This window comes from Macrobrachium nipponense, chromosome 23 (assembly GCF_015104395.2).
Source record: "Macrobrachium nipponense isolate FS-2020 chromosome 23, ASM1510439v2, whole genome shotgun sequence".
In the NCBI taxonomy this organism is placed as follows: domain Eukaryota; kingdom Metazoa; phylum Arthropoda; class Malacostraca; order Decapoda; family Palaemonidae; genus Macrobrachium; species Macrobrachium nipponense.
Window position 1 is genome coordinate 9,203,749 of NC_061090.1, and position 13,620 is coordinate 9,217,368.

Below are 13,620 nucleotides of genomic sequence, written 5' to 3' on the forward strand. Positions count from 1 at the left end.
GTCTCCCAGAAGCTGAACAGTCATCTTTGACTGTATACAAGTTTAAGAACATGGGATAACGAAAGTGCCTTTAAGCTATTGCAACCTTGATCGTAAAACTACATATGATCAGAGAATAGAAATAGAATAAAGAACCTGTAATTATGAAACGTTTATGACATTGGAGAACAAATTCAAGAAAATTATGACGTTCAACATAAGAGTAAGTGGCCCACCTGTTTGACCAAACAAGGACAATTTTGGAAGGCTTTTATATTTCATGGAAGGATTTTGATCATGAGATATACCCTATAAAAAGTTAGAAATGATTTTGTTGTGACAAAATTTGGTAAGGGGAATCAAGTACCTTCATAAAACGAACAGCACCACAGTGTTAATAGTTTTACTCGCCATAACTGACCTTCAAGGACCCAGCAACAACCAGGAGACTCTTGATGGCTCTGAGACCCCAGTCGTAATGGCTCTGCTTCGACAGGAGCTCCCGGCAGAGCCGATACAAAGTAATGAATTTCCTGGCGAGGATCTTGGCTTCGATGAAGCCTTCGGCCACCAACATGATTTCACAAATGAGCTCCAGATCAGGGACCACCATTGCACAGGGTCTGGAGTTTGAAATAAGAGAGATTATGCTTGACTTCCACATTGAAATAAGAAAGATTATGCTTGACTTCCACATTGAAATAAGAAAGATTATGCTTGACTTCCACATTGAAATAAGAAAGATTATGCTTGACTTCCACATTGAAATAAGAAAGATTATGCTTGACTTCCACATTGAAATAAGAGATTATGCTTGACTTTCACACTGAAACAGAGATTATGCTTGACTTTCACATTGAAATAAGAGAGATTATGCTTGACTTTCACATTGAAATAAGAGAGATTATGCTTGACTTTCACACTGAAACAGAGATTATGCTTGACTTTCACATTGAAATAAGAGAGATTATGCTTGACTTTCACATTGAAATAAGAAAGATTATGCTTGACTTCCACATTGAAATAAGAGATTATGCTTGACTTTCACATTGAAAAAAGAGATTATGCTTGACTTTCACATTGAAACAGAGATTATGCTTGACTTTCACATTGAAATGAGAGATTATGCTTGACTTTCACATTGAAATAAGAAAGATTATGCTTGACTTTCACATTGAAATAAGAGAGATTATGCTTGACTTCCACATTGAAATAAGAAAGATTATGCTTGACTTTCACATTGAAATAAGAGATTAGGCTTGACTTTCACATTGAAATAAGAAAGATTATGCTTGACTTTCACATTGAAATAAGAGAGATTATGCTTGACTTTCACATTGAAATAAGAGAGATTATGCTTGACTTTCACATTGAAATAAGAAAGATTATGCTTGACTTTCACATTGAAATAAGAAAGATTATGCTTGACTTTCACATTGAAATAAGAAAGATTATGCTTGACTTCCACATTGAAATAAGAAAGATTATGCTTGACTTTCACATTGAAATAAGAGAGATTAGGCTTGACTTTCACACTGAAATAAGAGAGATTATGCTTGACTTTCGCATAAAAGAGATTTTTTTGGATTTCACCATATACATGTATCAGTTATCAGAGAGAAAATAATAGCAGAATTTGTATTGCAATTAAAAAATGTGATACAATGAGAATAATGTTTAAGTGTAATAAACCACATGCCAAAATGGGTTCAGTAACTGTTATCGATGATTGGCATAAAACAGCTTCGGATATATGGTACAAATAGGCAGAAATACATTCTTCAAAAAAGCAATATTTATCGAATTTATATTATGAAAAAAAGATCAAACGGCAATTAGCTCGATATGGAAATCAACTGATAAATTTGTAAATCTTGCGAACAAGTGAAGTACAGATTCCTAATAATTCAAGGACGAGTGGTTTTTGCGCTCGGCTACCAATCCGGTGGTCCGAAGTTCGATCCTCGGCTCGGCCAACGCGGAATCAGAGGAATTTATTTCTGGTGATAGAAATTCATTTCTCGATATAATGTGGTTCGGATCCCACGATAAGCTGTAGGTCCCGTTGCTAGGTGACAAGTTGGTTCCTAGCCACGTAAAAATACTAAATCCTTCGGGCCAGCCCTAGGAGAGCTGCTAATCAGCTCAGTGGTCTGGTTAAACTAAGATATACTTAACTAAAAAAAATCAGGAGTTAAATCTGTAACTGTACCTAGTGTAGAAATACAGAAACAGAACTATACTTAATTTTTTTCCATCTGTCCACCCGCCTGTGGTGTTCGAGCATGGTAACACTGCGTCCCGGTATTAGATAGTTACGCTATGTGTAATTTTTAGGCGAATAAAAGGATATCTGGGTGTACATTTGCAACTGAAACTAAAACGATATCTGGGTGTACATTTGCGCATACAGTAAATTATTTAAACACTTTTCAGTTGCAGTGTTACCATACAAAAACACCACAGGCGGGTGGACAGATGGAAAAAAAACAGAACTAGTTACCTGAATAAGACTTTCAAATTTTCTGGAAGCTCCGTTCGCCCGGCGTAGCCAGGATTCATGGTGATGAAAATCCCGACGGTGGGCGTCAGGCGAATGGTTTCGCCCATGAAGTCGAAGTTCGCCTTCCTATTGCGAATCGCGTCCTGTTGAAGGAAATGAAAAGTGTCTTTTTAGATTTATTGCCCGTGGAAAATTTACGCCAAAGGCAAAGTGTTGGGACCCATGAGGTCATTCAACGCTGAAAGGAAATTGAAAGCAAAAAGGTTCTAAAGGTGTAACACAAGGAGAACTTCGCAGCTGCGCTATGCAACCATTGTTAGTAGAGGGTGGAAAGTGAGATGAAAGAAAGAGAATATGAACGGAGATAAGGTAAAAGGAATGGAAGGGCTTGCAGCTAGGGGCTGAAGCTACTGCAAGGAACCTTCAGTAAAGCCTACAGTGCACCGCGTGAGGTGCACTGATTGCGCTACCTCCCCCACAGGAGAATACCATGAAATGAACCGTAGATGATTTTTCTTTTCCACGTTAGGAGAAAACTTCAAGTAATATTCGATTGTCTGGAGATTAATATGAAAAGCTACAAAAATGCATTGAGTTTGTCTTGAGAAAATAATGGACATCGTCAGCCTGTTGCTAAAATAAAAATCTGGATGTTTGAGGGCAAGTTGTGCTCTATAAGTATACTTTCCATACCTCCGCATTCAGTGGGAGCGCTAAACTGGTCACTTTATCCGTTACTCATACAAAGCTGAATTATATTTCTTCTTCTTCTTTAAAATGAGCAGGTATTCGAGCAGCTATTCCAGTGCAACAACCCTAAAAAGAGCTTTAACTTCCAAGAGGAGCCCCTCACAGCTTACCTGAACGCTCTTCACTTGCACAGCAACCACGGACAACACCTCAACGGAGATTCTGTTGAATTCGTCGAAGCAACCCCAAGCGCCCGTTTGTGCTAGCCCTTTGTAGATGTTCCCACAAGACTGAAAAGGAAGAAAAATAACTTTACTCTCCAACACACGAAAAGCGAGAAACGAGACTAGATTGTAAACGTAAATATTAATGGGATTAAAAAACTCGAATGTGAAGTACTATGTGAGCATCAACTGAAAACTAGGAAATGAAGATGAAAGAAAACTGATATTCTGATTAATTTTCGTACAGGACTAAGAAACAATGAACAGCTAAGTAAATGAATAAATAATAAGTAACGAAAGTTCAGTGACTTGCACTCTAAATTTGTTGATTTTGTCATCTTCATAATACCGAAAATCAGAGTATCGCAAGAAATCATTTTAGCCTAAATAAACAACTATTTCAGCACTTGGTACAATTTAGATACCTCGGATGATATTCACAGAGTACAATACAAATGACCACCGAAGACTGCTCTTGGTTTTATTTATTATTACTATTATTTTATTTTTAATTTGTATTTTTTTGCGTTTGGGGATAGGGTACCAACGTTATTCCAATTGCAGTTGTAGTTGCTGTAAAAACAGTTCACAGGTTTTCACTCATTCAGAATAAAAGAATAACTTGTAAAAGATAGGGCACAAAAAAAAAACATAAAATCTTTAAAAGACTTACAAAATGGAATTCAAATAAAGATGAAAGAAGTGGAATATTTAAATACCGATAACAATTAAAAGGAAAACGATAAAAGGACGAAAGCAAAAAAGCGAAAGATTTCAAGATTTGATTAAGGCATCCGACAAAGAGAATGAAAGCTTTGAATGACAGTCACTACTATTATACTATTATTTTAGTTTTAATTTGTATTTTTTAGCGTTTGGGGATATGGCACCAACGTTATTCCAATTGCAGTTGTAGTTGCTGTAAAAATAGCTCACAGGTTTTCACTCATTCAGAATAAAAGAATAACTTGAAAAAGATAGGACACAAAAAACCACCATAAAATCTTTAAAAGACTTACAAAATGATATTAAAATAAAGATGAAAGAAGTGGAATATTTAAATACCGACAACAATTAAAAGGAAAACGATAAAAGGACGAAAGCAAAAAAGTGAAAGATTTCAAGATTTATTATGGCAACCGACAAAGAGAACGAAAGCTTTGAATGACAGTCCCCACTGGCAAAAAATAGACGTGAGAAGAGAGAGGAGAGAGAGAGAGATAGACAGATGAGAGAGTGACTAAGAGAGAGAGAGAGAGAGAGATTCCTTCATTGTTTTTCATAATTAGATATGCAGAATTAAACTAATGTCTCATTTAGTGAGAGAGAGAGAGAGAGAGAGAGAGAGAGAGAGAGAGAGAGATTCCTTCATTGTTTTCATAATTAATATGCAGAATTAACCTAATGTCTCATTTAGTGTGAGAGAGAGAGAGAGAGAGAGAGAGAGAGAGAGAGAGAGAGAGAGAGAGAGATTCCTTCATTGTTTTCATAATTAATATGCAGAATTAATCTAATGTCTCATTTAGTGTGTGAGAGAGAGAGAGAGAGAGAGAGAGAGAGAGAGAGAGAGAGAGAGAGACTTTTTCATTATTTTCCTATTATGAATTTGTAGAACTAATTTTATCTTACAGAGAGAGAGAGAGATGACCCGAGAGAGAGAACGAGAGAGAGAGAGAGAGAGAGAGAGAGAGAGAGAGAGAGACTCTTTCATTATTTTCCTATTATGAATTTGTAGAACTAATTTCTCTTACAGAGAGAGAGAGAGAGAGAGAGAGAGAGAGAGAGAGAGAGAGCGGAAGGCCTAAAGAACAGGACCTTCATTAAAAATGAAAATAAGAAGAAACTTTATGTAGAGTCAGACGATGAGAAATGTGTACCTTGTAATCCATCTGTTCGGAGCAGTTGAAGACGTAGACCATCATACCCAGGGCACGACCCAAATCTTTCGTGGTTTCGGTTTTACCGGTTCCTGCAGGACCAGAGGGGGCGCCGCCCATCACCAGGTGAAGGGACTGCCAGAAAAGACAAAAGCGTTCGTCACTGGTAACTATTTATAGAGAATATTGAATCTCGGTTCAGAGGTGATGACGAAGCAATAAGAATAAATTTCGTTAACATTCATAGCGCCTCTTTGTGACGCCAGTTTGAGTAACCATAAATCAGTCAGTCAATCAATCATGGCGCCTCTAGTGATTTGAACTGGATTCAGGTACTTGGTAATTAGTCAACTATACGGGGTCGCAGAAGCGGAGGAGGGCTCAGTGTTAGTAACTTTATCTCAGAATGATACCTGAGAATCGTACTGGTAAAATTATTTCTGCATCCACTCCTTCAGAAGTGAAGATGAGTACAGATGACAAACATACATACATACATACATGCATATATACATACATACACAAACACACAAACACACACACACACACACATATATATATATATATATAATATTGAAAATCTTTCCCTACCTGCGTAAGCGTGATGTAACACCTGTCTGTGAGGGGCGTGATGACGAGGCGTGGGGTATTCCCAAGGTACTCGTGGTCATACTTCATCCGGGCGTCGCAGATATCCACGAAGCAATCGGCCTTTTCTTCGTCCCATCTGAAAATGGAGGTTTTTGGGATGGCCGATTTTGCTCAAGAGTTATCAAGCTGATACTGTTATATTCTTTATATGACCATGTCTTGTCTATTTTATTTCATTAATCAAACTATGTTTGAGTAAGGATCATATGTTAGCCCTTTTGCGGTTCAACAAAAATTTAATCTGTTTTTAAAAAATCCCTATGGAATTTTACATACTGATGAGAGATGGAAAAATTTTTTCGGGTGTAGGTAAATAGGACCGGGATTTAAATTCATAGAAGGCTTACAAGTGAAACGAATGCGAGCGATTAAAAGTGTAACGTATTTGTAATTTCGATCAAGTTCAGCGAAGATACTGAAATCTGTAAACCTGAATGGATGGCTTATGACGAACAAAATAACAGATACAACTTCAGTAGAAATGCTTTGGAGTTCCCAACGTTATGTTGGTCAATAAAACAAATATTAAAAAGTATAGGGAAACAGCTAAAATAATGTGACATACCAATGTCTGAACAGCTATTATCAAGGAAATCCTGAAGAAGAAGAAGAAGAAGAAGAAGAAGATAGGAACTACAGAAAAGAACTCAAGACATGTCAGTGTCTGAGCTGCTATTTGTAGCAGAGGAAGAAGAAGATATGAAAACTACCAATGACCAACCAGACGCACCTGTGTCTGAGCTGCGACTGCCAAGCGAATTCTGCAGCAGATTCGACCTTCCCGCTAATAAGTTTGGCGACGACGTCCCTGGCGTGAACATCGATGGTGCAGATGGTCATGATCTTCTGACGCTGCTGCTTCGTCAGTTCCCCGAGGAGGAGGGAGATGAGGGCATTTAGCTGCTGGACCTGTGAAGGAGGCAAGTCAGTGAGGGATGCTTGGTGGATGTCTGAGCTTCAATTTTACTCTGTTAATAATAATGCTAATAATAATATAATAATAATTATCATAATTATTATTCATAACGAGTAAACATTTTTAGGGTATATGTCAAGAAGCAAGGCAAGTTTCAAAAGGGCAGAATGATTATAAGTGAAAAAACGAGAGCGATGAAAATAAAAGAAAGATGGCGGAAAAGGGAACAGAAATAGACATATGTACTCAACAGCAATAAACAGATTATATATATATCCACATAGGAAAATGAAAATGGTAATTCTCAGAAAATGCCCAACAGTTTCGTCCTCCAATGGGCCTCTTCTTGGAGCGTTTCCTTAATAAACGCTCCAAGAAAGAGGTCCATTGGAAGACGAAACGTGTTTGGGCATTTTCTGAGATATACCATTTTCATTTTCCTATGTGGAATACAATCGAATTACCATATCTTCGTGCCTAAGAAGATTCCCAGTACTATTTTATATATACATATTAATAATATATATATATAGATATATATTATTATATATATATATATATATATAACTGCAATGTTATTTACATGTAAATACTAAAAAAAAAAAAATTTACAATATCATAAGAATATTGAAAGTGCGTTTAAGTCTTCAAGAATAAGAACAAAGCAAATTCCGATCACCTGACCAACTGGAAGACCCCTACCCGAGGAAAAAAAAAAACAGATGAGTTACTGTAGAACTCAGTTATGTTTATGCATGTATGACTGTATGGGGCATCCCAATATACGTAAAAAATTCCATATTATTGTAAATGCAGGTCAACATAAAAAATGTCACTGTTACTGTGAATGTGAGAAAATATAAGATATAACGTTAAATTTATATAAGATATTATCCTATATATATAGATATAATATATAGAGATATATATATATATATATATATATATATAGATATATAGATCAAATAAATATATAACATAAAATATATATATATATATAGATATAATATATTAAATATATATATGTATATACACATAATACAAGTATGCGTATGTGTGCGCGTGAGTATGTGTGTGTGTGTATGGATATTTACAATTTAATAAATTAACAAAAAAACAATGATACAGCTTACCTGTTTCCTATAATAATCGCGAAGAGCATTTTCATATCCCTCTTCCAGACGAGCGAAGGCTGCATTGACCTCAACAGTCCAGTAAATCTGAGTTCCAGTTAGGGCAACCTGGTATTCCAAGATGGAAACTGATTACTTCTTCACTTCAGAAAGTTTTTGAGAGAGAGAGAGAGAGAGAGAGAGAGGAGAGAGAGAGAGAGAGAGAGAAACATAACACAAGATATGTATTAGGACCCTATAGGGTGACAGGACCAAATCTTATGCAAAAAAAGAAAAAAAATCTAAAATGGCAAATTCTTTTAGGTCGCATTGTCTCATAATAAGGCATAGCTGGAAAAGAATTTATTGCGTAAAATAATATTCGTTTACTATTCATTAGGCAGTACAAGAAAGAGTAATTCCTCTTAATTTATACGAAACCAATAAAGGTTTCACAAGAAACTTCAAACTCATCAGAAATGCAATGACTTTACCTGGGCTGGGTAGTCACCAACCCACTGATCTCTGGGGCGATCTTCGTAAGCTACAACAGCATCGGTCATTCTATCTCTGACTGTAGTTCGCATGATGATCAGGATGTTCATTAACCACTTCTCGACCTGTAGGACGCCACAAAAACAGCTGATTTGAGAGAAAATTCCTTTAAAATTCCCCTACTGCTAACTGAATGTTCATGCAACTGTTATCAACATGTGGACTTTTCACTAAACTACTCTGATAGGTAGACTGTCATGCAACTGCTGATGTGTAGAGAAGGACCTCTACACATCTAAAACTGGCTGTTTCTCCATATTTCCATTTCCTAGTCGTCTGTGTCACTGTTTTTGGAGCTTCATCGTGCATGTGATCATACTTAATCGATAACAAAAGGTCAGAATACTCAAAATCTTGTACTCACTGGACCAACACATTTGGTAATACTAGAGAATTCCACGAACTCTCCATCCTTGGCTGTCATCCCAACAGCAGTGGTTGCATTTCGACCTGTTCCTTCTTCGAATCTTAGGTTGCACATACTATCAAATAATTTGGTGAGATGTCTGAAGAAAACAAGAGAGGAAAAGGTCTTTGGCGTTAAATTCTAGTCATTGAATGGAAGACAAACGTCAGTAGAAGGGTCACAATACAAAACTTTAACTTAGATAAATGTAATATGCTAAGTCTTAGGGTGTTAAGACATGATTGTGAAAGTAATTTGTTTTTAAGTAGATTTAACATTTTTTTTAAATTTACTCACAAAGGTAAAATTTCCAATCTGCCGGTTATATACTTTAGGCCAAATCTCCACTTAATCTGGATCAAGACGTAAAGCTTGGAATATCAGCTAATTTAATCATACACAAACTATATCTCATAACCATTACAATTTACCTGGTAACCTTAACGGGCTGATTTCCATTGGAGAGGATATCGAGCAGATCAGCAGTTGACACAAAGTAGAACCTAGGGAAAGCGAGGCGTTTCGTTTCCAGGTACTCGGCCAATGTCTTCTCGCACAGCGTCAGCTCAGCCTGCAGAGATTCCAGGCGGTCGAAGAGCCCCTCTCTGTTGGTTGCTTCCAGGACGTGAGGATGCTCCACCATCTCAGATACTAATTTCTGTAGGTGAAAGCAACATGGAGGTCAGGGAGCCAGTCTCAGCAAGTTTGGGCAAATTTTAGATAAGTTAATGATGCATGGACTGCAAGAGCAAATCTGGTTTGTCAGGCCACCAAAGGAGAAGGGTGGAGGATGGAGGAGGTGAAAATAAAGTGATCAGGAAGAAATTATAAAGTTATAATCGAATAAGAAGTTTAAACAGCGTTAATGACTTATATCTCACCTTGAAATCAATGTCGATCTGATCAAATCGGGCAGAATCTTCTGGTAACTGTCTCCTGATGTCATCTGATCCAATAAAGATAGACTCCAGGTGACTCCATGTACGCTGCACTTCGAACCTATTGGAGTATTAACCATAAATTGATCTGCAGTGATTTTGACTTGGTCGATCTCTATCTCATTATCCTAGATGAAGTTAAGGGTTATAATGTCAGGTATATTTGCCAAATAAATCCTCTCTGTGTAATGAGTGCAGTTGTTAACGGTGTTTATAGTGACTCGGGAGCCCTAGACGTATATATCCTATGTGGTGTTCCAAAGGGTAGCGTTTAGGGACCCTTATTATTATTTTTTTGTATCCGTCATTTCACAGGCAAAGATGAAATAATTCTGATTTCACACCTTGATTTAAGGAATACAAAATTATTGTACTAGCAAATATGTATATTACAGAGGAATTTAAGACTTACATACCATAAAGTGATGACCTGATCAGCAATTGCTAGTTTGTTCTGCCACGCCGACACTTCGCCCAGGAAGTGTTCGATGTACTTGGAGGTCATCAGATTCTGTAGCTGAACCTGTTCATTTAAAACAACATGATGAAACATGACGTATTTTATATGAACTCTTGATGAAATTTAAAAAACAAAAATGTCAATGTGATGTCAGGGCCCTTATAAAAACATATAGGTAAAATTATTATAATGAACTGGTCAAAAACATGTCGCTAAACCCTTTTCCCAATTGTTACATCCTAATAAAGGAGTAAATGATATGAATAAAGCAACGCACTATTTCAAATTAGCATATTGATACCTTTCAAAGGCTTCAGACAAATTTGGTGAAAACATCACTCAATATTGTACGAATCAGTTCAACTTGAAATTATGGTCTTTATCTACGGATTCTAGAGTGCACAAGAAAAGTCCTTTTTTATCTACCATATCGAAGAAAAACTGATTGATTGCGGCAGATATAGTCTCCAGGTTTTACACTTATTTCATTTTTTCATCATTCTATTGATATCCCTATTCCCTTTTTTAAGTATAGGGACCCATAGGAGCTGTTGTTTACTTGAATGGATCAAGGCCTCAGTAAATTGAATCGAAAAATGGAAAATGTATGAACTACTGAAATCAGAAAAGATGATCAGCACTGATCTCAACATAAAACCTATATAGGCTATAGATTCTGCCAACTCAAAAACAAAACGAGCAGTAAATTCTAAGTGTTAATGGCAGTGATGAAAATGGAAGGCCCTAAAGGCCTCTTTAACGAGTAGCTCAAAGAACACCGCAAGAAGAAAAAGACATGAATAGAATCAAATGAAAAATGGAGGTTCTTGATCTTACTGGTGAATGTGGAAATTCAAACCTGGTTCTCCTCCAGAGTCTCTATCATCTCCTCCGAAGTCCTGACCAGAACCACTTGAGTGCGAGGATGCGTGTCTGTCAAGAACTCCAGGGTGGCCCAAGTTACTTCCAGTTCCTGGAATTGCATGGAATGACAACTTCTTATTCAACAACATTCGGTTGCAGATTGAACCATGTTTATCTCCTTTGCCATCGGAAATTAATATCGCCAGTAAAATTTTTTAATGAATATGAAGGATATTTAAAGATGAAAGTAAGTATTGTCCACAACAAAAATAATAAGTGGTGATTTTTTTTTTACTTCGTAATTATGGATTCGTATGTGCTGAATTGACACCACCACAAACATTTGAATGATGAAAAAGTATGTCAGCATAAAATTACTGCCAGCAACAATAATCATAAAAGAGGCGAAATAATATGAAATTATGGTAGTCATAATGATAAAGAAGAGTAATGCCCATACATACTTAACAAAAATGTCAAATTTACCCAGGAAATATAGATAGAGAAAATGAACGTCACATCAGAGGAAAATACACTATAACAATATAGTGAATATACGAGTAGTTAGCATAATTTAACGTAAACAATAACAAGTCTATTTTTTCTATAAGGAATTACCTTAATAATCTTCTCCATTGACATTTCTTTCACGGCCCTATCAACGATGTTCTTGACTTCGTCCTCGTAAGTGTGGAGGTTGAGTTCCAGAAGGTCAGCCAGGGTGGTCTCTGGGTTCTCGACGTAGTTCCTCTGGAAAGTATGAATAACCATTATAACCAGTAGTCCAGCATAGGTCTATTCAGTTTACCTCTTATCCTCCAATTTACTGCTTTAATCTTTCTGCCTGCAATACTCGCCAGACTGGCTTTTGGCAGGAGTTATTTCCAACCTATTATCATCTACTCTTTAAGAAGGGGCTTCTCTTAAGCAAGATTAAGCCAGCTTAATCTAACAACGGTGTTATAGTAATGTTTCTCAGTCTCACCACGAAGGTCTGCGTGGATTCAGGGTCGGAGGCTGATTTCGTAGCGATCAGAAGCTGGCCCCAGTGCCTTTCCCTGAGAGCTGGATTCTGCAACTCTGCCACCGCCCTTAGAGATGTCAACATGTTCTTCACGGTTGAGTCTAGATTGACGTAAGAATCCCATACTCGCATCTCCTTGTCTAGGCCTATGGGGCGCAGCACACGAATCGATAGAATTAGCAATACGGTAGCATTAAAAGTCTCTACACAACTTAATCAGAAGGGGTAAAGTAAATGAAATATGTTATTGCAGTTTCCACAATGCAATTTTGATGCCAACTAGTAGAAATCGCAGAATTTAGTTTCTCCATAGATAGTATATTATTGCTACAAAATAACTGGAAATTAGTGCCTACTATCGTCTTGTCGTTACGTTTAATCTCGTCTTAATTTTAAATTGGCAATATTTTCGTACTAGGTTGAAAACAACTTTACCTCTGATGTCCTTTGCAAATTTCTTGCACTCGATATCCATGTTTTCAACGTCGACTTCCCGCCAGGGAGTCGTTTTCCAGTTGTCTACGCAACATCGCACGAGACTGATATGATCCCAAAGTTGCTGGCAAGAATAAATGCATTTCCATTATCGAAACTCTTTCTGCGAAATTGTAGATGTTACAGTATTACAATATTTTTTTTCCTCTGAGGAGAACAAAATAATTGGAGTAATAACGGGTCATAACTGGCTTGTCTGCAATTATTCCTTCAAAACAATTCCCCTCATTGAGACCCGCATGCGCGCGTACACAGACACACAGACACAGACACACACACACACACACTCACACACACACACATATATATATATATATATATATATATATATATATATATATATATATATATATATATATACTATATATATAACTAAAATTCTCCTATTTCAGTTACTTGTACCTGATAAAAAAAAAAATCTCCCTTCCTCCTAGATGCAATTGTATCGTTTCTATTCTCCTCCGTTACCGCCCTAGAATCCTTTACAAGAAAACAAGAAGAAGCGGTAAAAAGAATACCTTCAACATGCGCAGCTCTCTTCTGCACAACTTCAGGTGTTTGAAGTCTGGGATGTTGACTTCGAAGAGAACCGCAGATTCCTGCAGGCGATTCATCTCCTTTTCGAGAATCTGCATCCTGGTGTCCACGCGTTCTATTCGCCAATAAGGAAGCTCACAGTCGAAGCTGTTCGCGGTTGAAAGAAATGGATGTTTATTCGTGAAAGAAAGACGGATTACGAATGAGACTTTGCATGAAAGATATCTAAGGTATACACGTGAAAGAGGGAGAGATTTATGAATCAGATTTTTCATGAAGATCTTTGTCGATTGCTCGCGTTTCGTGGGGATAAAATAATAAATTGATCACTCAGATAGGCAACTCAAAAGCCAGTTGTGGACACTGAAGTGAACTTCATGGACAAATCA

The 13,620-nt window shown here is 37.0% G+C and overlaps 1 protein-coding gene across 1 annotated transcript in view; it reads right to left on the reverse strand.

Annotated features, from left to right (window-relative positions):
• LOC135195961 (dynein beta chain, ciliary-like) overlaps window positions 1-13,620 on the reverse strand; it is a 134,093-nt gene that overhangs the window by 89,474 nt on the left and 30,999 nt on the right. Inside the window, 17 exon segments of the mRNA XM_064222466.1 lie at window positions 401-602; window positions 2,483-2,625; window positions 3,343-3,462; window positions 5,274-5,408; window positions 5,865-6,000; window positions 6,655-6,833; window positions 7,974-8,081; window positions 8,447-8,572; window positions 8,872-9,013; window positions 9,345-9,571; window positions 9,795-9,912; window positions 10,268-10,374; window positions 11,171-11,284; window positions 11,794-11,925; window positions 12,161-12,345; window positions 12,635-12,758; window positions 13,213-13,378. Of these exon segments, the coding sequence (XP_064078536.1) occupies window positions 401-602; window positions 2,483-2,625; window positions 3,343-3,462; window positions 5,274-5,408; window positions 5,865-6,000; window positions 6,655-6,833; window positions 7,974-8,081; window positions 8,447-8,572; window positions 8,872-9,013; window positions 9,345-9,571; window positions 9,795-9,912; window positions 10,268-10,374; window positions 11,171-11,284; window positions 11,794-11,925; window positions 12,161-12,345; window positions 12,635-12,758; window positions 13,213-13,378 (2,464 nt within the window).